This window comes from Ammospiza caudacuta, chromosome 21, assembly GCF_027887145.1.
Source record: "Ammospiza caudacuta isolate bAmmCau1 chromosome 21, bAmmCau1.pri, whole genome shotgun sequence".
Classification (NCBI taxonomy): Eukaryota; Metazoa; Chordata; class Aves; order Passeriformes; family Passerellidae; genus Ammospiza; species Ammospiza caudacuta.
The window spans coordinates 2,174,048-2,198,139 of NC_080613.1; the positions used below are offsets into that span (position 1 = coordinate 2,174,048).

At 53.8% G+C, this 24,092-nt stretch overlaps 1 protein-coding gene across 4 annotated transcripts in view; it reads left to right on the forward strand.

The window, feature by feature from the left end:
* KCNT1 (potassium sodium-activated channel subfamily T member 1) overlaps positions 1–24,092 on the forward strand; it is a 63,688-nt gene that overhangs the window by 18,606 nt on the left and 20,990 nt on the right. For 2 of the 4 annotated variants that reach the window (XM_058818190.1, XM_058818191.1), the window contains exons 2-3: positions 21,212–21,291; positions 22,739–22,838. In XM_058818190.1, coding sequence (XP_058674173.1) covers positions 21,212–21,291; positions 22,739–22,838 — 180 coding nt within the window. Of the gene's footprint in view, positions 1–4,866; positions 5,016–15,024; positions 15,067–21,211; positions 21,292–22,738; positions 22,839–23,848; positions 23,906–24,092 lie in introns of those variants that run through there. The other 2 variants (XM_058818188.1, XM_058818189.1) reach the window with 2 other exon arrangements.

Here is a 24,092-nt window from a genome sequence, read left to right on the forward strand (position 1 = left end):
GAGCTCTGCTCCCATGGCAGGGCCCTTCCTCTCCAGGCTAATGGAAAGAAAATGGAGAGAAGTTTTGATAATTGACTCGGGATCAATAGGTAAAAGTGGTAAAAGTATTTCCTAAAAGCACTTTTATTAATAAATACCTACATAAATCCCTTCCCAGGCATCTGCTGTACATTGTAATATCTCCAATCTGAGTTAATCAATGTACTGGAATTTTATGTTTGACTGTGAAAGGAGCTGGATCTCTTTGGGTTCAACTGTAATTCCAGGAGCTGATGGAAGTTAAAAATCCTGGCAGAAGGATTTGTTTTGTGGCGAAAAGAGTTCCTTGGGGCACTCTTGAGCAGGGTGTGCTGTTGGGGGGATCCTGGCTGGCCCAGAGGGCTCTGAGGGTGTCCAGGCACCCCATGTGTGTGTGGGAGCAGCTCTGGCACTGCACAGGCATGGGAAGGCCAAGTTCTGCACAGAGAAAAAGCATGAAGCACCAACATTTTTTATTTTATTTTTCTTTTTTTCTTTTGGCAAATTTATTATTTTCACTGAGACAAATGTCAAGAGGAAAAAAACATTCTGGTGAGGAAGCAGAAGCTCCTTTTTCTTTGATTTTAACTTCCCATAGGGATAAAGGACAATTACTGAATAGAGAAAAAAATCAACTCTTTGGATTTCCTCAGAAGTGTGGACATTTCCAGGCAGTTCTGCTGCACAGGGATGTTTCAGCTGCTGTTTTCTGTGCCTTGCAGTTCTGCTGCACAGGGATATTTCAGCTGCTGTTTTCTGTGCCTTGGCTGCAGGATCCTCAATGGGATGAGGGGTGGTTTTTGCAGGGCTCTGCCTGAGCCTTGGCACCCTCCAGACCTTGGCAGCTTTTGCAAAGCAATTTTGCAGAGTGCCTGGTGACAATGTAGGGCAGTCCCTGGGGCTCAGGGGCTGAGCTGGTGCGTGTGCTCTTTGTGAAAAACACCCAGCAAGAGGCTGTGCCAGGCAGCTTTGTGCATTTATCTGAGCATTAGTGGCCTCTGAAGTTTATTGAGCTGATAATGTCATGCTGTGACATTTGTTGGGGTCCTGAAATGCAGGAGGTGTTTGTGGCAGCCATAAATTACGTGGGATCTTGTTTTTCCTCGATGTTATTAAATAAAGGCAGGTCAGGGTTGCTCTGCAAAACACAGAGGGGCCATGCAGGGAAAGGTGATTTTCCTAGAACTGCTTGCCAAGGGTGTCCAGGGGTTCCTGGAGGGATAATAATGAGCATTAATGACTTTTCAGCTCGGGGTCCCTGCATTTAACATTTTTATTTGTATGAACACAGCCTCTCCTTAGAGCAGCAGCTCTGGCAATGTCTCCTGTGAGGTTCTGGCTGCTCGTGAGCACAAGCTCTTCTTCCAAAGTGTGTTTTCCCACCCAGGTTACTCCTTGTGAATTTGGAATGATTTTTGCATTGATGATGATTCCTTTCCAGATTTTAAAATGAGCTGATTCCTTTCACGATTTTAAAATACATTAACCTGGCTGTCCTTGCAGAGGTCCCGCAAGCTAACACCCTTGGGCTGTGTCTGAGCAGAGCAGGTTTGTTTGCCAGAAAATGGGAAAAACTCAACCCCTTCCTGTATCATCAACTCCTTCTAATGGACAGGGTGATGCTTTACTATTAATAAGCTGGATATGTGAGTAAAGGGAGTTTTGGCAGCCAGGACAGAAAGAGGCCTGCATAAAAGGGAGAATATTTAACAGTGCAGTTGCTGTGGATTCAATTAAGAGCAATGAAGAATCTGCTTCTTTCTTAATCTTATTTTCTGAAATATTATTACCCCTGCAACTGCTGCTCAGCAATTCCCAGCCATGTCTCCAGCCCCCGGCACAGCAGTGGTCTCTGCATCACGGAGATGCTGAAATGAGACATCAGCACTTTGTAATGGGCTCTCAAACTAAAATTAAACATCCATTTCCTGGCTTGCAGTCAGATGGTTGGCATTCAGCTGGCCCGGGAGGTGCTGCTGGACATGAGGACTCCTGATTTGGGCTTTGATGTTCCCGAGGTTGTGTTGGGTTGGTTTTGCCCCCTCCCTGGGAGGAGGTGCTGCTCAAACAAGGAGCTCCATTGGAGCTTGCTGCTGTGTCCCTGGGCAGAGGCACAGGGGATGTGTCCCTGCAGGGCTGGCTCAGGTGACAGCATGGCTCTTTCTAGGAACAGGCTGTTCCCTGCCGGGGGGAGAGCTCTGGCTGTGCTGCGTGCACGGGGCTGCCTTGGCTCAGCTCCTGCTGCTCCCCCTGCTCTGCTGGGCTGGGGGTCAGGAGGGGAGAGGCTGCTGGGCTCTGGGTCTGTAGGGGAGAGGGGATCACCCTGCACTGCTGGGAGAGGAGTGTTTGCTGGTGGAAGCACAGCACAGGGGCTGCTCTGGCTGCTCAGGCAGGGCTGGTGCCCCAGGTTGCCCTGGAGGATCATTCAGGCTCTCAGAGACTCAGCATTGGCCACCTCTCCTCTCCCCAGAAAGGGAATATTTGCTCTGACCCACAGCCCTGGTTGCAGTTTCTAGTGACCTGTGGTCATTCCCCTCTTGGTTTGTGTTTAAGTGCTTGACAGAAAAGGTGATTTCATGCAGAGGCTTCTGTGGGCAGGATCTGAGCTCCTCACGGGGCTCTTTGTGCTTTTTGTCACCTTCTGCACAGCACAAGCATGACAGGAGAGTTTAGATGTTCTGTTAAAATTCCCCAGGTATTTCCCTAATCCCTCCCCTGTTCCTGCTGCTGTGTGAGGGCATTAGTGCGGAGATGAATAACTTAAGCCTAAGCCCCTTTTCACATCTAATCTCAAGCCTAAAATTAACGTTCTTCTGCAACTAGGGATACAATAGAATGTAGAATTCATCCAAAAAGAGACACCTGATTGCCCCACCCCAGTGGCTCTGTGGTGCAGGAGGATTTATCAGGGCACACACCAACCCAGAGGGCTGATAGATTATATTTGGTCATGACAGGTTATATTTGGTGTTTGAGGACAGCACCCCCAAGGAAAGAGATGTGGAGCAATAAGTTGAAGAGTCTGAATCAAACCATGAATCAGAAAGGAATGACTTGGGTGGAAAATTAATATATTGAGCTAATGAATCATTTCGAGGCAAAACAAGAAATTAAATGTGTGCTGAAAGCTGGCACATTAAGAAAAGGGCTGCGGGTTTTTATCCATTTTCCATTTCAAAATGCAGAAACAAAGTATGGACGGTGAAATCCCATTAAGAAATAACTCTGTGAGCAGGGAAACCAGGATTTGGTTAACAGGAAATGGGGACTTTGGGGACTGCCTTTGTGCTATGGGGCAAATGATGGCTGGGGGAAGTGCAGAGGGCAGAGCAGCTCCTGGCACAGGGAGGAAGCAAAGGATTGCCCTTTTGGCCTTTTCTTCCCAGCATTTGGCACAGGACAGTGAATTCTGGGTGCTCTGACAGCCTGGCAGGGGGTGGGAGGTGTGGTTAGGGCATGGAGCTGTGCCAAGGGGAATTGTCAGCTTTTCATTCTGAAAGGAAAGGATTGGATCCCTGAATTGCCACCCAGGGCAGCTCCTGCCCTGCTCTCCCAGCCCTCTCCCAGCCGCAGGTCCCAGGCTCTGGCAAGACCCTTTTAGTCCATGCACTGACTTTTGGTACAAAAACATTTAAAGAAGTCCTGTGCTGGAGCCTGACTATTCACATTGATTTAGGCCGTGGTGCGGTGATCATCAGTGAATTTATTCTTTATTTGCAGCCTGCAGAGGGGCAGCACTGCCCTGCAGTGGGGCTGGGCCGTGAGGCAGCCCTGGTGTGATGGGTTGGCATCACCTGGGGTGGGGTTGGCACGTTGGGGTGCCATGGCAGGAGCCGGGTGACATTGATGGTGCTGTGGTGACATGGTGCTGTGGTGACACTGATGGTGCTGTGGTGACACTGCTGTCCGTGGTGCTGAGCCCTGGGCCCCACCCAGGCTGGGGCACCTTCAGGATGTTTTTTGTCCCTGGCTGCCAGCAAACACAGCAGGAGCAGCTCTGGGCTGGTGGCATTCCCAAAAGAGGGAAGCACACAGGGCCCTTTCCCTGCCCCACCTGTGCCCTCAGGTGTTCTCTCCAGCTCAGCTCTCCCCTGGCCACCGTGAATTCCCTTTTCTGTTGGATATCTTGAGAAATGGATGCCAGGAGCGCTGAAGGAGCAGCAGCTTTTGCTGTCAGCTGCAGAGGGAAAGGTGAATCACTGTGGGCCAGGTGACATGCACCTGCCTGGCCAGGTGAGCAGGAGCTGAGCCCTGCTGGCCCCTCTGAGGGAACAGCAGGAGCTCCTCTCTGCTGGCTCCCAGCATTTAGGAGGGGACAGAGCTTTGCTGCTGCTGCGTGCCTGAGGGAGCCAAAGCTGCTGAGTGTGTTCCCTGGCACGCAGCGAGCACGCTGCTCTGTACACAGAGGAACAAGATAAAATAGCTTCCTCCTCCTCATGCTGCTACCAAAAAACAGCAATGGGGAGAAAAATAATCCTCCAGCCCCTGCCCTGCCCGTGGTGATAAGAGCAGTGCAATCCTTCTTTTGACAGAGTAAGGCAAAGCAATTTCATTATTCAGCAAACAAAGCCTTTTCGGATATTTCTGCATCGTGGACGTTTTCTCGGCGGTTTTGCGCCAAATTTGTTGCGGCATCAAGGCCAGAGAGTTTGCCTTGACTCCCCTCACTACCAAAATAAATGCACAGGGCAGGATTGTTCCACTGAGCAGCCGTGACTGGGGAGAGAGGAGAAGGAAGGAGATGGTACGTGCCGACAGCTCGAAAGTGATTGCGGGGAGGATTGCTATGTATGAGAGAGTTCAGGGGGGAAACGGGAGCAACTCACACAGGCAGCCAGGGCTGCCAGGATGGCGAGAGCCAAGCTGAAGAATTCCCCTTCAGAGAGCAATGCCCACGTCAAAACCATCCCGGCAGGCACGACAGAAGATGTGCACGGGGTGAGCCCCTTGTTACCGTCTCGGAGGATGGGATCCATGGGGAGTGATGTCGGACAAAGGTATTGCAGGGCTGCTGGGGGGAGCAGCACCTTTTCTCTTTGAAATGAGAGGGAAGGGATTAGTGCCTGCACGGGCTGGAGGGGTGGTGGATCAAATCTATGTTAAACAGCCACGGCAGCTCTAAAGTTGGGTTATGAAATAGGGAGCTGGAGCAGAAGGAAACCAGTTCCTTTAATTTTTTTATAGGCGCTTCTTGATTTTTGTTTTTTTTTTTATATGTCTGAATGGCAGCCTGAGACCGCGGGGCTGCCACAGACCACTGTTAACTTGCACTGCACCTTCCCTGTGCAGCAGAAACCCCGAGCTTATTTACACTGCTAAAGCCACAGTACCCACTGTGCATTAGCACCATGTTTGTGTGGCAGGAGAGATGCTCAGTCCCCCATCTGAGCAATAATTCATTTGTTACTGCAATAAAAAAAAAAAAAAAGCTGCCATAGGAAATGCTGCAGCCTTCCTGCAAGCCCAGAGCTGAGTGTGGAGCGAGGAAGGAGCTGTTTTTCAGGAGGAGGAGGAGGATGCTCTGTGCTGCACTGGGATTTCAGTGATTCACAAGGAGCCAGGTCCCCTAGTTACGATGAGGATGCAAATGTCACTAATTCAGCTCTCGTTCTGTTAGTTCCATTTTCTGTTCCATTCTTTCCCCTCCATCTCCCCAGCCTTCCAGCCCATCCATGCTGCTCACCTGTGACTGTGTACTGTATGTCTTCCAGGATGTCATTTGCTGCAGACAGGCACGGCAGGGAGGCTCCTGCTCAGGGGAGGGGGAATTTTACTTGTTTGAGGCTTTAGGCTGGAAGGAATCAATGCCTCAGCTCGTGCCTCCTGGCATGTCTGGGGGCAGGGAGGCAGGAGCAGCAGCTGGGGAAGCCGGGCAGGGAGGTGTGTGCTGGGGAGCGCCGGCGTGGCCGCGGCCGGGCCGGGCACACGATTCGGTCTGCGGGGCTGGGAGGCAGAGCCCAGGCACACTGAGCACCTGGGAGTGTCCCTGGAGAGGTGTGACAGCCCTCCAGATGGCTCCAGTGCCGGGGCTCTGGTGGGCAAACACTGGGAGCTGGCGGGGCTGACTCTGCCAGGCTCACATGTGTGAAGGCTGAAATGGGCATTGTGGGGTGCAGTGGGACTAAATCCCCGGAGCTGGTGTGGTCTCAGAATGTTTTGGCAGTCTGGGTGAGCTCCCAGCACTGGTCAGGCTGTTTGTGGTCTGGTTTTGTGCCTTGGTTTCATTGCTGTAAGGAGGCACCAGAGCTGGGGCTGTCCTGGGGTACCTGAATCTCTGAGGGCACATCCTGGGCAAAGCCTTTGGGGCAGGACTGATTCCTCTCTGTGCTCTCCCAAGTTCTGGTGGTGTTCCCCTCAGGACAGGGTCAGTGGTCAAACCAGATGTGTAGTGGCCAGGAAAATCCAAACTGGGAGACCTCATCCCGCTGATCAGCACTGATTAAACATCCAAGAGAGGCTTCTCCTCCCTGGGACCCAGGGGTTTGGTGGATTCCTGCCCAAGTCCAGGGGCCAAACCTTCATCCCAGGACTGATCCTTGTTGTCTTCTGTGGGAGCACAGCATAAATTAGGGATGCTGCAAGGCGCTATAGGATCTGGAGGGCAGCAATTCCAAAAATCACCTCACTATGGTGTTTTGGTGGACCCTCCAGAGAAGGTGCCCCAGGGGCTGCATAAAGACCCAATTCCCTGGGTTTCACTGGAATTTTGAGTGATTTGCTGCAGTCTTGTTGTAAGAGGTGCTGAGAGGTGCAGAAGTTGGTGGAACACTTTGGCATCCCTGGCAGAGCTCTGGGGTTGGATTCCCCAGCCCAGGATCTCCTCCTTCCCTGGGCACTGCTGCTGACAGTTAAAGCTGAGGTTTCTGCACTTCTCTTCCCCTGCTGCAGCAAAGGCAGGAAGATGTGTTTAGAAGGGATGAGCAGTGAGTTTGAGGTGCTCTGTGTCTCCCAAAGCAGGAAGATGTGTTTAGAAGGGATGAGCGGTGAGTTTGAGGTGCTCTGTGTCTCCCAAAGCAGGAAGATGTGTTTAGAAGGGATGAGCAGTGAGTTTGAGGTGCTCTGTGTCTCCCAAAGCCAGACTCCAGCAGCATTACCGATTGTCCCTGGAAGCTGGGAATGAATTCCCAGGTGCAGGTGGAAGGAGATGTGTGTTACAGGGTGTTCTCAGCATGCAAATGATCCCTCCTGATGATTGAAGCCAGGGAAATCTATTCTCACCTACTTGATTTACCTCCTTACTCTGTCTCTGAGTCACTGCAGCATCTCAAAGCTTTTAGGGGTTCCCAGTCAAAACAGGAGGAAAGGATTTGAATTCATCTGAGGGAAAATCCACTCCACAGCTTGGGAGCAAAAAGGTGAATTCAGGACTGTCCTGGGCACCAAGCACAGGGATATTTTCCTGTGTCTGGTGATCTGCAGATGGGATGGGTCCAGCAAAGAGGCTCGGAGCTCTTCCTCTGTGCCAGGGGTTGCTGTGAGGTGGGGATGGAACCGGGAGCCTCCTGGCCATGAAGAGCAGCTCCCCAGGCACTGAGCCTCCCCTGGCACCAGGTGACAGAGACTGGAACCAGCCAGGAGAGGCTGAGTCTCCTCAAGCCAGGCTTTTCCTGAGGCAGGTTTGTCCCTTGTGCTGGGGGATTGATGGGGAAAGGTGTGAGGGGAGGCAGAGCTGCACAGAACACTCTGTGCTTGGGAAGGAGCTGCTGGCAGGGGCAGGACAGGCAAACATCATCTTGGATCCCATCTCATGGGCAGTGATCTCCCTGCAGAACCAGAGGCGTGGGTTTAAAAACACAAACAAAGGTTTTTACAGATAACCATGTCCTGTTTGTGCAGCTCTGCTGGAGCAGGGGAAGCTCTGACCACTGCCTGTCCCAGGGCACACTGAGGGGCTCCAAACATTCCTGTTTGTGTCTGGTTGGGATGCTCTGCCCCAGCCCTTGGCAGGGCTCTGGGCCCCCCTCAGCCCTCTCAGCTGTGTTTGTTGAGCTGCTGGGAACAGAGCTGTGACTGCTGAGCTTTGGGAGGAGGATTAGCATTGCAAAGGAGCTGGGCTTGGACAGCACCTGGAGCTGGCCTGGCTTTAAAGCTGTCCCAGCTGGCTCAGGACCAGTCCTGCTGAGTTTTAAACATCTCACTGGACACTTCTCATCTTCTTTGGGTACTGGGTTTGCTCGTTCTCAGGTGAATAATTGTTCCCCTGCTGATCCTGTACCTGTTCCCTGCTGTCCCTCTGCTGTGTGTCCCACAGGAGCCTGGCTGCTCCTGTCCCCTGGGGCAGCCCAGGGCAGCAGCTGGATCTGGATCCTTCCCTCCCTTTCCTTCTCCTTCAGGCTGCACACTCCCACCCCCCAGCCCTGCCCTGTCTCTCAGTTTGAGATATTTTTGGCAGGAATAAATGGGACTCTGCCTCAGCCCTGGTACAGCCAACAAGATGCTGGAGTCTCCTCTGTGGAAGGAGCAGGTCTTTGCTAGGCTGAGTTTGATGTGAGGTTCTTGGAGGTAAAGCACTCCAGAGAGGGAGGAATTCACCCAAATGTGTCTGAAAATAGAATTTCTGACTGATGGATGCTTGTTCCCTCTCAGGGGCAGCCTGGAATTAACAACCAAGACTTGCTAAATGTGATTTTTTTTGCACACAAAAGAACCCCAGAGAGGTCCAGTCTGGCCCCTGCAGCCACTCAGAGCTTGCAGGAGCTCTCCAGGTGAGGCTCTCCACAGGACACAATTCCCTGCTGAACCATTGCTGTGCTGCAGAATTCCCTCCTGCAGGGACAAAAAGTCAATTTATTTATTTCTAACCTTTCTTTAACAAAAGCTTCTTCCAGCAAAGGCCTTTCAGAGCCCTCTCTGTGTCCTCAGCAAATGCCACGTGCTGGTTTGCAGCCTCTGCTCTGGGTGAGGGGGTTTTGTGCAGGAGAAAAGCTGTGCCAGGGTCACAAATGCCGTGTGGGGTTTGCCCAGCTCCAACCTGGGCTCTTGTGCTGCTTCTCTGGTGCCTCTCTGCTGGCTGGGGATGGGGTTTGTGCCAGGAACCCCAGCAGGCTGAGCTGGAGGTGTCAGGATGGGCTGTGCCATGGTCTCTGAGCTGGGGCCACCAGGGTCACTTTGTGAGGGAGGGCAGGGCCTGCATGGCTGGGGACCCTTTGTGGAGATCTGAAACAGAATCTGGGGGATCTGACAGGTTTTGCTCCTGGAGCTCTTTGCCTTTGATGTGCTGTGTTGCGCGACCCTGGCTGGGAGGTGTTTTTGGGGTGTTTTTGGGGCACTGGGTTTGCTGTGTGCTGGCAGCGTGTTGCTCTGTGCCCACCCTGGAGCATCTCCCAGCCTTGGGCTCCATCTCCCAGCCCTCCCCTGGCTCTGCTGTCCCCAGGCAGGGCTGAGCCCCAGCTCTCCTGCCAGCCTGGGCTCCTCTGCCAGGCCAGGGAGGTGGCACTGCTGGCACTTCCAGGCCAGGGAGGGGGTACTGCTGGGCATTTCTCTGGGGGCGTTTTCAGGGCAGGAATTGGGCAGGGGGCTCAGCTGGGCTCAGCTATGGGAGCAATGGGCAAATGCAGGATCCTGGTGATCAGGACACGATCTCAGACCCTGGTGACAGCGCAGGGAGTGACAGCCACCATCCGTCAGAGTGCGCAGAGCTGCTCATCAGCACGGCTCATTCCTGTCAGGGCTCAGGCCTGGCTGCTGCTTTTCCTGCCCTGGAGCTGCCCCAAAGTGCTGGAAGGGCCCCGAGCTCTGCTCACCCTCTGGCCTTGTGGCCTCTCCTCTGCAGGGACAGCATGGCCGTGTCCCAGCCAGGCTCAGCCCTGAGCTCCCTCCAGCTTTTGCAAGTGTTGTGGCTGCTCCTGTGTGTGGTGCCCACCTCCCAAAGCCCAGGCCTGCAGAAAGGGGACAAACCCAGAAAGGGTTTGCTCTGTGGGCATAGGGCAGTGCCAGCCCCGAGCTGGGTGCTGAGGGGAGCAGGCCGAGCTTGGGAGGGCTGAGTTGGTCCTGGGGGAGCAGGCTGAGCCTTGGGAGGGCTGAGCTGGGTTTTAGGGGAGCAGGCTGAGCTCTGGGAGGGCTGAGCTGGGTTTTAGGGGAGCAGGCTGAGCTCTGGGAGGGCTGAGCTGGGTTTTAGGGGAGCAGGCTGAGCTTTGGGAGGGCTGAGCTCCCCTCCCACGGCCCTGGGGAGCTGCCAGGATCTCGGTGCCCTACATAGCCCTGACAGGCAGCCACGATCTCACCCAAGGATGCCACGCTCAGCACTCGCACTTGGGCTTCTGCTCTGGTTATTTTGGGATCCTCATCCCCATCAGGTCCCATCAGGGCACGGGGATTGGCATGTTCCTCCTCAGGGGAGCCTTTCCTGCCTCCTGTAAGGGTGACACCTCTCTGGGTAGGCCATGGGGGTCTGTGGCACACCAGAGTCTCACATCCCACCTCTAAACTTGCCCACAGTCCTTCCTCCATGAGGATCAGCCACAGCAGGGACTCATTTAGCTCATTAGCAAGGGCAGGGAGCTGTGTCAGGGCAGCCTGAGCATCTACAGGGCCTCTTTGCCCGCCAGTGCCTGCCCTCTCCATCTACCTTCAGCCAGGTGGGATCGGTCCCTTATTGCAAGGAACAATCACTGGGATCAGAGGAAATGGCCTCAAGTTGTGCCAGGGGAGATTTAGGTTGGATTTGGGGCAACATTTCTTTACCAAAAGGGTTGCCCAGCCCTGGCACAGGTGGAGCCCCCGTGCCTGGAGGGATCTGAATGGTGTGTGGTTGTGGCTGTGGGGTCGTGGCTCAGTGCTGGGCTTGGCACTGCTGGGGTGAGGTTTGATGGTGAATTTGATGACCTTAGAGGTGCTTTCCAACCTCAGTGAATGTGTGGCTTTTCTGGGAGAGGCCCAGCTCTCTGGAAGGTGCCCACAGGCCAGGCTGGCCCCTGGGCTGGGATCAGCCTGTCCAGCTGCAGTGAGGCTGCTGCAGCTCTGGCACCCCTCCCGCTGCTTCCCAAACTTTGTGTGTGTGAGCTGTGAGCTGTGAGCTTCCTTTTGCAGAGGAATGCCAGGGAAAAGTGCTCCTGTGACTGAAGCAGCAGCACCCTGGGAGGCAGCTGAGCCCTCTCCTGCTGCTCTCTCTGCCTCTGGGGCTGCTCTGGTGGCACTGCCAGTCCCTGTGGCACTGCCTGTCGCTGTGGCACCTCTGCAGCTCCTGGTGGGTTTTCCAGGTGCTGGATGAATTCTTCCACACCAGGAATGCTCAATCCCTTTCCCTGGGGCCACCCCTGCTCATCCCACAGCAGGCAGGGGAGCTGCCCTTCCCTCCCCTCTCTCACAGCTTTGTGAGCAGACCTGTGCCTCTTCCTCTCGCCTTCCCCTTCCTCCTGCTCGTTTCTTCTCTCCCCCTCTTTACTTTCTTTTTTCATCTCCTCCCATCTGTCCCTCTCACATCAGGCTATTTTGGGCTGAGTTTCTCACTGTCAGTATGGCAGGAGCTGTGGTGCAGGATGAGCTCTGCTCTAGGGAGCCTCCCCAGGCACTCACCTTGCTTGGCTCATCCTCACCCCTCTGCCTTGACCCTGCCTCCAAGGCATCTCCAGATCAGGGTGAAAAGGCATTAAATCCTTCCCAAAGCCAGGGCAGAAAGCCATCACATTTAATACCTTTCCACCCCGCTCTGGAAATGCCTCTGAGCCTTGCAAGTGGTTATTAAATCAGCCTGAAGGCAGCAGCAGTGCTGGCAGGTCATTACTTGTGTCTGTAACTTGCAGAGGCTTCAAGTCAAGGCATGAATGTTTTTGTTTGTTTGCTTGGAAAGGATGGCTGTAAATTGAATAGGAAATGCACCACCAGAAGTGAATTTTTAATGCTGTTCATTTACCAAAGATTCAGGAGACAGCAGTGGAAGGAGCAGAGTTTGCTGGGAGAGAGCAGTGTGTGAGCAGTGTGTCCCTGTGTGAGCTGGGCTGTGCTGCTCTGTCCCTCTGTCCCACTTGGAGCACAGGGACAGCATTTAGCCCCCCAATTACCTGCATGAGGCACAGGAGATCAGTGCCACCAGACCCTGCAGGAGAGCTGTGGCTTGGGGCTGGCTGCCTCCCCCTGGAGAGAAGGGAGCTGGTTCTGCTGGCCCGGATCTTGGGGTGCTGTGCACATCCCTGCCCAGCTCAGGGGTCCCTGCCTTTGCTGGAGCCAGAGCTGAGGAGGCAGGATGAGGTGGAAGGTGCTGCTCAGCCTCCAGCATGGGTGGGCAGGTGATTGCTCTCTCTCTTTTACATAAGCCAGCTTTATTCTGGCTTTGTTCTAATAATAAATGTGCCTTTGTCTCCTCACCTTCTAACAGAGCCTTCCCCTTTTGTCAGGGGCTGGAGTTTGAAAGGTGGGGGCAGGTCTGAAGCTGCCAAGGAGTTCCTTCCCCCTCTGCTCCTCTCCTTTCTGCCACCCTTCCCTGCTCTGCTCTGGTGCTTGGGAGGTGCAGTTTGTGCCAGCCTGGCATGGTGGGGATGCTTGGCATCCTCAGCTTGCCCTGTGTGGGGACAGCTCTGCTCTCCCAGCCCCTGGACCCTGCAGAACAGCCAAGGTCCTTTGGCTGCCTGTGCTGTTGCTCTTTTCCATGGGAATGAGGTGATCTGAGCTCTGTCTGCTCTCACTGAGCCAGATCTGGACGAAATACAAAGGTCAATTTGAAGTAGATTATCTAAAACACATTAAAAGCCAGAGTAACCTTTCTGACTCCATTAAGTGGCTTAGGTTATGTATGTCATAAATCACTGTTAAAGTGGTTTTGGGATCTGGAAAATGGCTGTTTTCCAGACGAGATTTGGAATGATTTTTTGTTTTCTTGGAGAAATCTCCATGTTTTCGCAGCAGTTGGTGAGAATTTGGGTGCCTGGTGGGGAGAGGGAGAGGTTTCAGGGGACACCTCCAATCACTTCTTCGCTCTGTGACCAGCACAACAAAGTTCACTCATTTGGGAGCCAAAAGCACCTTTTTGTAACCAAAAAAAGAGGTTATTTCATTGCATGTGTTTTAACCATGGCACAGAGTGACCAAAGCCACCCTTGGGGAAGTTTATTTCTGTCCATGATTTCGGAATCCCTTTTGTTGGTGATGCCTCCACGTGAGTGAGGTGTTTATTGTGGCTGATTCTGGGGGAGGCACAGAGCCCCTGGATTTGGGGGAAGACCCCAATTCTCCAGAACCCTCCTGTCCTGCAGGACCCCACTGATCTGTGTGGGTTTTTTTTTTGCTGTTTGGCTTTCAGGAGTGCTGCTCTGCAGCTGGAATTAGCTCCTGTTCCCCCACCTTTCCCGGCTACCAGCTGGCACCACATGAGGAGAAAACCAAATCATTTGCTGATTTTTTCCCCATAAAGATCCCTGTGAGGCAGGAAAGGCCCCTGCTCCAAACCAGGGGCAGGAGGGGCCCGAGCAGCCCCTGTTCTAACAGGGATAATCCAATTGAGCTGCAGGGACAGTGCCAGCCCAGGCTCCTTCCCCAGCTGCACAAACCCAAGGTGCTGGGCAGGAATAAATGCCAGGGCTGCTCTGAGGCACAGCTCAGCTGCAGAGCCACCCCAGGGCTCGTTCCTACTGTGAGAGGTGGCACAAGAGAGAGCTTTGGTGGGAATTAATGCTCCAGGAGAAAGCTGGAAATGAGCGGGGAAGAGGGGAAATGGCAGGAGCTGAGCCCAGAGAAGAAAAGGCTCTGGGGAGATCCTACGGCAGCCTCCAGTAAAAGGGGCTCCAAAAGAGCTGGAGAAGGACTTTGGATAAGGACCAGGAGTGACAGGACAGGGGGAATGGCTTCACACTGACAGAAAGCAGGGCTAGATGAAATATTGGGCAGAAATCCTTCCCTGTGAGGGTGGCACAGGGTGCTCCATCCCTGGGAATGTCTATGGCCAGGTTGGACAGGGCTTGGAGCAACCTGGGATGGAGGAAGGAGCAATGAGCTCCTGCACAGAGCAGAGCCCAGCAGTGGGAGCAAAATAAATCCTGTCCCAGGGACGCTGCTCCTTGTAGCTGAGGGATGGATCAGCTTCCTCCTGGCTTGCATTCCTGCTGAAATGTGAATTTATTGCTTTTATTTAGTTTGAACTGTGCCGGAGCGCTGCAGACTTGTAAAGCAAAAGCAAAATGCAAGAAAATCTTTATGGACTGCAGTGGCCCCTTGGCTGTGATGATATTTCTCGGTGTCCCTGGCTCACAGTAAATCAGGGAAGGAGGGAGGGCCCTGCTGGAGCAGGGCAGGGCTCAGGCTCAGTTAAAGATGGGGACCCAGGGCCATCCCTGGGTGTTGTGGTGGCAGCATCATTTTCACAAGGAGATTTTTTGCTTTGCAGCTGGAATTGCTGTGTTGGACGGCCCTGTGCTGTCAGTCTGTCTGTCAGTCTATCTGTGGGATGTACAGTACATGAGCACAGGCCCTTTGCCTCCCACCCACTCTTGTTTTTCTCTATGTTCTTCCTCTCCTTGCCTTGACCCCCTCATCCCCCTCATCGTTCCTCTGTTATTTAATTTGATTTTTGGTTTATTTTTTGCTCTATTTTCTTTCCCTTTCTCTGCTCATCGCTGGTGTCTGTAGAGCAGCCCAGCAGAGGCACAGTGCTGATTCCTGAAGGCACCAAACCTGCAAATCCCAATTTCTGTGCACAGGAGTGGCCCCATCAGAGGCAGAGCAGTGAGGCCATTTGTGAAAATCCCTTAAAAAACAAAAGGCATAAAACAGGCCCAGAACCTGGGATTATCCACAGAGCCCTTGAGGGGCTGTGACTGGCAGAGCAGCACTGGGAGCTAAGCAGGGACGTGTCCCAAGCACGGTGTGACCTCAGCTGAGAACTTGGTGGGCGCTGGTCCCAGTGTTGCTGGAGCTGCTGGTGGGGACAGCCCCAGTGTGGGACATTGCCACTGGGACATCCCCAGTGTCACAGCCCTGCTGGGGACATTGCCAGTGTCACATCCCCCGTGTCACAGCGCCGTTGGGGCAGGTTGGGGCCGGGTTCCCTCACGCTGTGTGTGCTGCTCTCGCTCGTAGGCCTCACGCCGAGGATTTCAGCGTGGATTCCTCCTTCTCACAGTAAGTTCTCTGCCTGCATTGCCCGGTGCCACGGGGAGGGACAGGGGACCCTGGCCTGCCCTGGGGTGAAGCTGATCCTGCTCTCCACAGGGCACCAACCCCCCTGGAATTTGGGGTGTTTGGAGCTGGGTGTTGGGCAGTGCCTGCTGCTGGGAGCAGTGGTTAACCTTGGCTCTAATTAATGTGGATTAAAGTGTATGGTCCATCCATGGAAATGTTCCAGGCCACGAGGGATGGGGTTTGGTTTCTGCTCTTGTGGAATTGGGTTTTGGTCCAGTGGAATTGTCCCTGCCCATGGCTGGGACCAGGTGATTTTTAAAGGTCCCTTCCAACCCCACCCAGCCTGTGGTTCCACCATGATCCTGCTTTTAAGGGAGCTGATAAACACAAGATTTGTCCTTTACTGCTCTGGGCATCCAGGAATTGTGTGTGGGAGCAGCAAATCCTTCAGCAATTCCCACCCTGGGGAGGATTCCCAGTTGTGGTGGGTCTGGAGCTGGTCCAACACCAGTGCAACCCCTGGAATTTATTGACTCATTTCCTGCTGTGAGATGGGATTGGGAGTATGGCAAAGCAGGCTCAAAACTTTAAAAGGTATAAAGAAAACTTCATTAACGGTAACTAAAAAAAAAGATAATAAGAATAAGTTTATTGAGGAGGAATTGAGAGCAGCAAATCAGCAATTATCCATTAACGATGAGCTCCATGCACAGCCCTAATTAAACAATGCAGATTCATCAGCACAAGCAATTACAGGAGCAGACTCATGAGTGTCGCTCTCCAATGTTGCAGAACAAACAGGCCAGTGGGAGCACAGCCTGCCATCCCATTGCTGCTTCCTTTTGGGGTTTTAACCTTTAGTAGAAGTGCAATTATCTTATTTTGGAGCAAGTGGTGCCCCTGCCCAGCCGTGAGCACCATCCAAACCTTGGATGGAAGATGCTGCCCCGTCCTGGCAGTGCCCAAGGCCAGGTTGGACAGGGTTTGGAGCACCCTGGGATAGTGGAAGGTGTCCCTGCACAAGGCAGGGGGTGGAACAGGATGAACTTTAAGGTCCCTCCAGCCCAAAGTATTTTATTATCTACAGCTTGAAGCCCTGAGTGTGCCCCTGTTTCCTCCAGTGTTTGGTTTGGTGCCTGGAAATGAGCTCTGCAGCTGCTGGGAGGGATTACAGCTGCCTTCAGGGAACGAGGAATCGATAAAAATCCCATTTCCATTGCAATGTCCTCCCTAATAAAAATTATATATATGTATAAAAGAACTAAATTCAAGCAGGAGATTTCTGTTACATTTCCTCAGGCCCATGGAGCCCTTTGCAGTCCGTGCCAGCCCTTGTCCCCCTGGCACACCAGGATGAGTTTAGGGCATGGTGAGAGATAAATGGCCCTGGAGGCCAAACCTACTCTTGGGCAGGGTTTTTCCCTGTAGTGACTGCTTGGAATTTGCTTTTCATCCCCCAGAAACACAACTGCAGCATTACTGCTGGAGCCAGCATGACATTACCTGCACCCAGCTGGGTTTAATTTGCTGCGGAGTGCTTGGCAATATCAATTCTTTCTTTGGGCAAAAAAATCACAGTCCATAATAAAACAGGAGGGTTTTTTCTCATTGATTCCCATGGTAAATGCATGAAACCTTGAAGAAACGAGTCCCTGGGCTTGAGAGGCAAGGTGTGCCACAGCATCCTGGCTCCATGGGCAGTGTTGGTTGATGTGGGAGTGGATCCTGCTGGTCTGGGATGAGCCTCAGCAGGGAAATCGTTCCTGGGGCTGCAGGGGCCAGGAGGGGCAGCTGCCTTTCCTGGCAGGGTTGTGACAGTGCCACGGTGGCTGTGATGGTGACAGATTGTGGTGGCATTATGGTGACTCTGACAGTGCCATGGTGGCTGTGATAGTGACATGGTGGTGGCTGTGATGGTGCCACGGTGGCTGTGACAGTGCCACAATGACTGTGGTGGCACCCTAGTGACTCTGACAGTGCCACGGTGGCTGTGATGGTGCCACGGTGGCTGTGATGGTGCCACGGTGGCTGTGACAATGCCACAATGACTGTGGTAATACCACAGTGATTCTGACAGTGCCACGGTGGCTGTGACAGTGTGACAGTGCTGTGGTGACTCTGACAGCGCCACAGTGGCTGTGATGGTGGCATAGTTGTGGCTGTGATGGTGGTGCCATGGTGGATGTGACACTGCCTGTCCCAGGCTGGTGTGGGACCTGCTGATCTCCTTGGGGCTGGGTGCTGCTGTGATCCCTGAGGGTCACCTGGGATTCTGGATGAGGGAGAGAGCAGCTTCAGTGCTGCACCTGCTGAGGGATGTGGGATGAGAAACTTCACTGAAAGTGGGCAGATGTGGCCTGTTTGCACTGCTTGGCCTGTTGGACCATGCTGGCCCTGCCCGTGGTGTCCCCAGTGCTGTCCTGTCCCTCCCCCAGCCCCAGAAATCCCTGGGAGAGATCCCCCCTCTCCCCTTCATGGCTCAGCAGCATTGGCAGAGGGGCTCAGCCCCAAAGCAGGCACAGCCAGCCCCAGCTCCATCCCTCCCAGGCTGTTTTGAGCTGTTTTGTTTCAAACGTGCCCCAGATTCCCGGAGGAGCTGCCGCAGTGGGAGCGCTCAGGGTGCTCCGTGGTCCCTGAGAATCCTGAGAATCTGACACATCCCCAACTGCAGAGTCCTGGGGAGGGCTCCATCCTGCCAGGAGGGGGTGAGCCCAAGCATCCCCCAGCCCAGGAAGGACTTGGTGTGGCAGGAGAAGCCCCTGGAGCCATCCCTGCCCGGGTTTGAAGCCGTTCCTCCTCCTTTGAGTAATTGTTCAATTACAGCGGGGGCAGCGCTGCGCTGCCGGTGCTGCCTTTGGCAGGCGCCCAGGCTGTCTGTGAGCACACAGCTGCTCAGCAATTCCCATTCCTGTCCCCAAACCCTGCTCTGGGAGCTCTCCTGGGCAGGGCTGGAGCTGTCCCATCCCGGGCTCACTGGGGATGGATGGAGGATGGCAAACACAGAGCACACAGCTCGCCCGTGGCGCCCGTCTGGTGAAGCCTCTGTGTCCAAACACCATCACAGAAATGGAGGGGGGGAAAAGGAAAAACACCCCAAAGGGAATCAGGAGGGCTGGAGCTGCCTGGGAATTTCATCAGCAGGTACCTGAGCCCCAGCCTGGCAGGTTCTGTGCTTATTTGGGAAGGATTCTGGCTCTGCTCAGGTTCCAGCTGGCACCGGCTGCTCCGGGCGCTGAGGCAGCCTGGCCATGGCACGGTGCCCTCAGAGCATCCTGCACAGCCTCCCGGGGCTGCTGGGAGAGGAAATGCTGCAGACCTGCACCGCCAGCCCTGCTCCTCTCCTTCCTCCGAGCCGTGTCTGGTACCCAGAGCCTGCCCCAGGGAGCCCAGCTGGGCCAGCAGCACATTTCTGTAATCCCAGCGTGGTGCAGCCACATTTTCTGTGGGTTTGATCCCTGTGGGTTTGCATGGAGGGTGCAGAGCTGTCAGCTGAGCTGAGCTGGACTGGAAGGGTGAAGTGGGGTCTGCTGGCACCCACCAGATTGGAGATTTCTGGGGTTTTGCTGGTTTGTTAGGTACTTCTCCCCCCCCCCCCCCCCAAAAAAAAAAAAAAAAAGAAAAATTCAGAAGAGTCTTCTTTGCATCCTGCTACATGATGGGAGAAATTCCTTGAGAAGCTTCCTGGGCCAAGAAACCCCTGTATGGGTTAATATTTTTTGTGTTTTCCTACTTTTTGAGAGAGCTGCCCCAGCTCTGGGGAAATGGAAAGGCTGGAGCAGGGGCTGTGCCCCTCAGTGTCTATTTTAATGCTGGTGGGCTGTGATGTGCTCCTCCTGCCCTTTCATCCTGCACTTTTCTGAACAAACTATTGTGTCTTTTTTTGGGAACTCATCATCTTACAACAAATTGCCTCTAATCTTGGATTAATAAAGTACAATAAATAACCGAGCGAAGAAAACGAAGTCGCTCAGGCATTATGAAGAGCATAATAGCAGTAATTACACTTCCAAGAGAGGGCTGAAACTAAACTTGTACCAGCATTGTTGTTTGCATGGCCTGGGGGGGGTTCAGTGGGGGAACTGTGGAGGTGGGGACCCTTGGAGTGGTCTGGGATGGGCTGGCACCAGGATGGGAAGGATGCTCCAGGTGGGAAAAGAATGCTCCAGGTGGGAAGGATGCCCAGCCATGGCAGCAGGGAGGGGACACTCTGAGCACCCCATCCTGGCTGAGCTGCTGCGAAGGCAGAGCTGTCACGGTGTGTTTTGGGGTGGTGATGATGCAGTCAGAGTTTTGCTTGATTCTCACTCCCAGTTAACTTCCTGACAATGAAATTAAAGGGTATGTTTTACATGAGATCATCTCCTTCCCTCAGCTGGAAATGGAGTAGGAGCTTTGATACTTTGGGATGGTGCTGCTGCCTGGGAAGAGGCACCCCTCATTCAGTGTTGGGGTGTTGGATTCACCTGCAGAGTGGGGCCCCCCACAAAGATCTGGGGCTCAGCCTTGGCAGGTTGCCTGCACAGGAACGTGTTCCCTCCACGTTCTTTTATTTCCTCATCTCTCTGCAGTGTTAAACACCCTGTTCCCCCCAGTCAAGACGTGGCTTTTTGTTGCTTTGTTGTTTTCCCAGTGTTCCTTCCTCCTGCAGCCATGGGATGGATGAATACGTGGGCCACTTTATCACAGGGAGTTAGATCTCATCATTTAGTGCTTTTATCCACCAGCAATTACAGCCATTGTCTCGAGGTGGGCCACAGCTCCACAGATCAGTGAACCATCTGTCTGATGGCAGAGATTTATTCAGCTGTTTGTTGCTCTGATCCCAGACAAGTGTCTGGCAGAGGAATCGTGCTCCTGGAGTCTGCAGCTCCTCAAGGCTCTCAATCCTCGGGGGCTCTGATGAATGGGGTGCTCAGGGAGCTGGAAGCCAGCTCCCAGCACTTCCTGGCCATTTTTAATAAGGAGAAGGAGCAATTATCTCGTGTGCAGCATTGTGAGCTGTTGTGACAGCTGATTTATGCCCTGGCACAGAAAAATGATTTGTGGCGTCTGGCTCTGGGGAGGATTAATTTGAGCAGGTGTAAAGGCTGGGCTCTGAGGCTCTGCATTGAGGCTCATTGCTCCTCAGGCATTGTGCTTGTCAATTCTCCTGTTCTCTCCTGCAGCGGGGTCTGGGGCTGTCCCTTCTCGCGGTGACATGAACCAGGTGTGGTGCAGAGCCCCTCTGGCCACCTCCCCTCCCCTTAGCCCAGCTGGGATGGAGCTTGGGATGGAGATCTTGTAAAACCCCTTCCCAATTTGCTGCCTGATCAGCTGGGTGTGGATGTTTGGTAAATACTCATCCCTCCATCCCCAGGAAATCAGGATGTGGTCGGAGCTGGCACCTGCATCCCAGAGCCTGCAGGAGCCCCCATGCAGCCCCGGGGAGTTTTGTCCCATCCCTGCGATGTGGGGCTGGCCGAGGGGAGGCAGGAGAAGCCAGGGAAGGCGGGATGGAATTTCCAGCCCCACCTGCAGCTCCTCCCTGCCGGATGCTGTCAGTGCCCTGCCAGGAGCCACCACCAGTGGCCCTGGGTGGAGTTTGGAGCTGGTGTCAGCCCCTGGGTTTTTCTGGAATGACCAAGAGTGGTATCTTAGCAACAAAGGGAAATTTTCTCCGTTTACAGCGGAATTGTTTTTTTTACAGTTTCCATGCCGGGTGTTTCTCCTCCCCAGGCAGAGCAGGGCATGGACAGAGCCAGGACACACTGGGGACATTGGGGACATTGTCCTGGCCAGCTCGTGCTCTGCTGGAGCTGGTTAACAGGGAGAGGCAGCTCCAGAGCTGCTCTCGGGGAGGTTTTGGACCTTGTGAAGTTGTGTGAAGGGAGAAGTTTGTGGCTCTGCTCTCTGGGTGTGTGTGTGAACCACAGCCAAGCCTGGGTGCCCAGCAGAGCTGGCTCTGGGGTCACATTGGCTGCTCTGGGGGTCGCTGGGGCTCCTGGCTGGTGATGGGACTGCGGGGACAGCCGGGAGCCCACCCCGAGCCTGGGTCACTGTGGGGTGTCAGCGGGGTCACCCAGCGGGGATGGGGCTCCGGGGGGCTCTGGGGGTCCTGCCCGCGTCCTGCCGCCACTGACGGCCCCGCTGGGGGCTCTCCCCGCAGGGTGCAGGTCGAGTTCTACGTGAATGAGAACACCTTCAAGGAGCGGCTGAAGCTCTTCTTCATCAAAAACCAGCGATCGAGTGAGTGCTGCGGGCACGGGGAGCGAGAGCCGAGCCCGGCCCGGGCCGGGACAGCCGCGCTCCTCCTGGCCATGAGGAGCCATTGCCACCTGCTGGTGGCCCTGTCCCCGCGTGTCCCCTGCCCGGGGATGCTGCTGCCTCCTGCCCCTTTGCTGGGTGCTGGCAGCTCGGTTTGGGGATGCTTTCCATGGGGAGGAGAGGATGCCTCTCCCTGTGTTCCCTGGGGTCCGAGGGTGAGGGAAGAGACGAGGATCTGACTCCATGTTTCAGAAGGCTTGATTTATTATATTTAATATATTATATTATATTATATTTATATAATATATTTATATAATATATTTATATAATATATTTATTTTATATAAGTTAATATATTATATATCATATATTTATAATATATGATATATATTATATTAAAACTATACAAAAACAATAGAAGAAAGTATTTTATCAGAGGGCTAGCTAAGAATAGGAAAAGAAAGAGTGATAACAAAGGCTCATGTCTCGGACAGAGAGTCTGAGCCAGCTGACTGTGATTGGCCATTAATTAGAAACAACCACATGAGACCAATCACAGATTTATTTGTTGCATTCCACAGCAGCAGATAACCATTGTTTACGTTTTGCTTTTGAGGCCTCTCAGCTTCTCAGGAGGAAAAATCTTCAGGAAAGGATTTTTCATAAAAGATGTCTGTGACATCCCATCACCTCTGCTCGCTGGGGACAGCCACAGTGTGACAAACAGCTGGCTGGGAGCAGGGAGCCAGTGTCCCCATGGGGAAGCTGGCTGTGCCTCCCTGGGGCTCTGGGGACAGCCAGGGCAGGCTGTGAGTTACCCTCTCCTGCTCCAGCCATGGGGATTAGTCTCCACTTGACTAATGGTGTTTTTATTTTCTTCCTCCGAGCTGTCATTAGCTGTCTGGAGGGGGCCTGCTGGTTCATTTATAAATTTGCCTTTTCTTCTCCCGCCTGCATCCTGTTGTCTTGCTAAAAAGCTGTACAACAGGGTGCCCACGGGGAAGTTTTTAATGAAAATGTGATGGATTTCTCACTTGTAATCTGAGTAATAACCCCATGAACTGGCTGGGGAGGCAGAGTGGATGAAGCAGCAGCTTTTCCTCACCACCCCTGCTCTCCTGCAAGGTGACGTGGTCAGTGCTGCTCTGCTGCTGTTAGATGGTGCCTGCTAATGAGGGGGATAACTCCAGCAGCTCCTGTGTCTTTCTCACATCTTTGGGGTCAGCAAGGAGCTGACTCATCGTTATTTATCTCTGTGTTGCCTCCCGTGTCTGTGGCACTGCTGGGCAAACCTGGGCAGAGCTGCTGCAGCTCCCCTTAGGGATCAGGGGGCTCCTGTGCTGTGGGGCTGTGCTGGGGGGCTGCTGGGCTGTGTGGGGTCCCTGGGGATGCCCAGGAACGCTGCCCCATCCCTGCTGCCCTCCCACAGGCCTGCGGATCCGGCTCTTCAACTTCTCCCTGAAGCTGCTGACGTGCCTGCTGTACATTGTGCGCGTGCTGCTGGACAACCCCGAGGAGGGCATCGGCTGGTGAGAGACAGAGAGAGCCCCCAGCCCCAGCTGCCCCCAGCCCCAGCTGCCCCAGGGCTCACTGAGGGTGTGCCAGGGTTCAGGATGGGTTTGTCACCCCCCCACAGCTGTTTGAATTGGGGCTTTAACAAAATTTCCCAGGCTGGAGGCCCCTGCTCACGCCCTGTGGATGGGTGTGGGGGCATCTACTGGCCCTGAGCAGAGCATGGTGGGAAAATGTTCATTTCCAAGTTCTGCCTGACTCTGTCAGGAGCTCAGCCGCTCCAGGGCAGCACCATGCAAATGTTTTGTGAAGGCTGAAGTGCTTGAAGACATTAACACTAAATCCCATTGAAGCACTTGAGAGGGAAATACGGTGTGCTGTGTGGATCCTTGAGGTGATGGATGATTCCACACATCAGCTTTGTACTGGCTTTCCGTATAAGCCTATTTTTAATGTGTCCTTGCTTCGTTTAGCTCGTGTACAATGTGATTTTTTTCCCCCAAGAGCTTGGATAATTGGTGATTTGATTTCCCCCTTGCAGAGGCTGCAGACTGCCAAGCACATCTGCACGTTCTGGGAGTGCTTCCAGACCTGTGAGAACAAAGCAGGACATGGATGCTCATCCCTGAGAGCTTTAGCACAGCTGCAGCTCAGGGAATCCCATTTTCCAGGGGGAGTGTGGCAGCAGCAAGGCTGGCCAGAGGGAGCAGAGCCCTCCCAGCAGGGCAGGCAGAGCTCAGCTGGGGCTGCAGCTCAGCACATTGTGCTGATTGTGACCTGGTAATTCCCAGTTCCCTGCAGCTCTGTGCCAGGGAGAATCAGCATTCCACAGCATCTCTGGTAGGGCTGAAGCACCTGAGGTGTTTTGTCCTCCAGTACTAAGATGCCCAAGGCTTCCTGGGTGAGGCTTTTCCTGTGCAAAGCCCTGGCTACAGGAATCAGGGTGTCTGGATCCATGGAAATGCTGCTGGTCAATCCCAGCATCCCTGTTCCCCCCTGACTGCTTTTCCCTGCTCTTTCTCCCCAGCTGGGAATGTGAGAAGCAGAATTACACAGCCTTCAACCAGTCCACCAACATCAACTGGTGAGTGGGAGCTGCTCGGGGCCCTGGGCCAGCTCTGCCAGCCTGGGGGAGCACAGGGATGGAGGTGGCTGCTGCTGGCATTTCCCTGAGGCCATTTCTTGGTCCTGGGGCTGCTCAGGGGATGTGGAGCAGCATCCCAGAACCAAATCCTTTGGGTGCACCCTTGGGAATGGCTGAATTCCAGTGC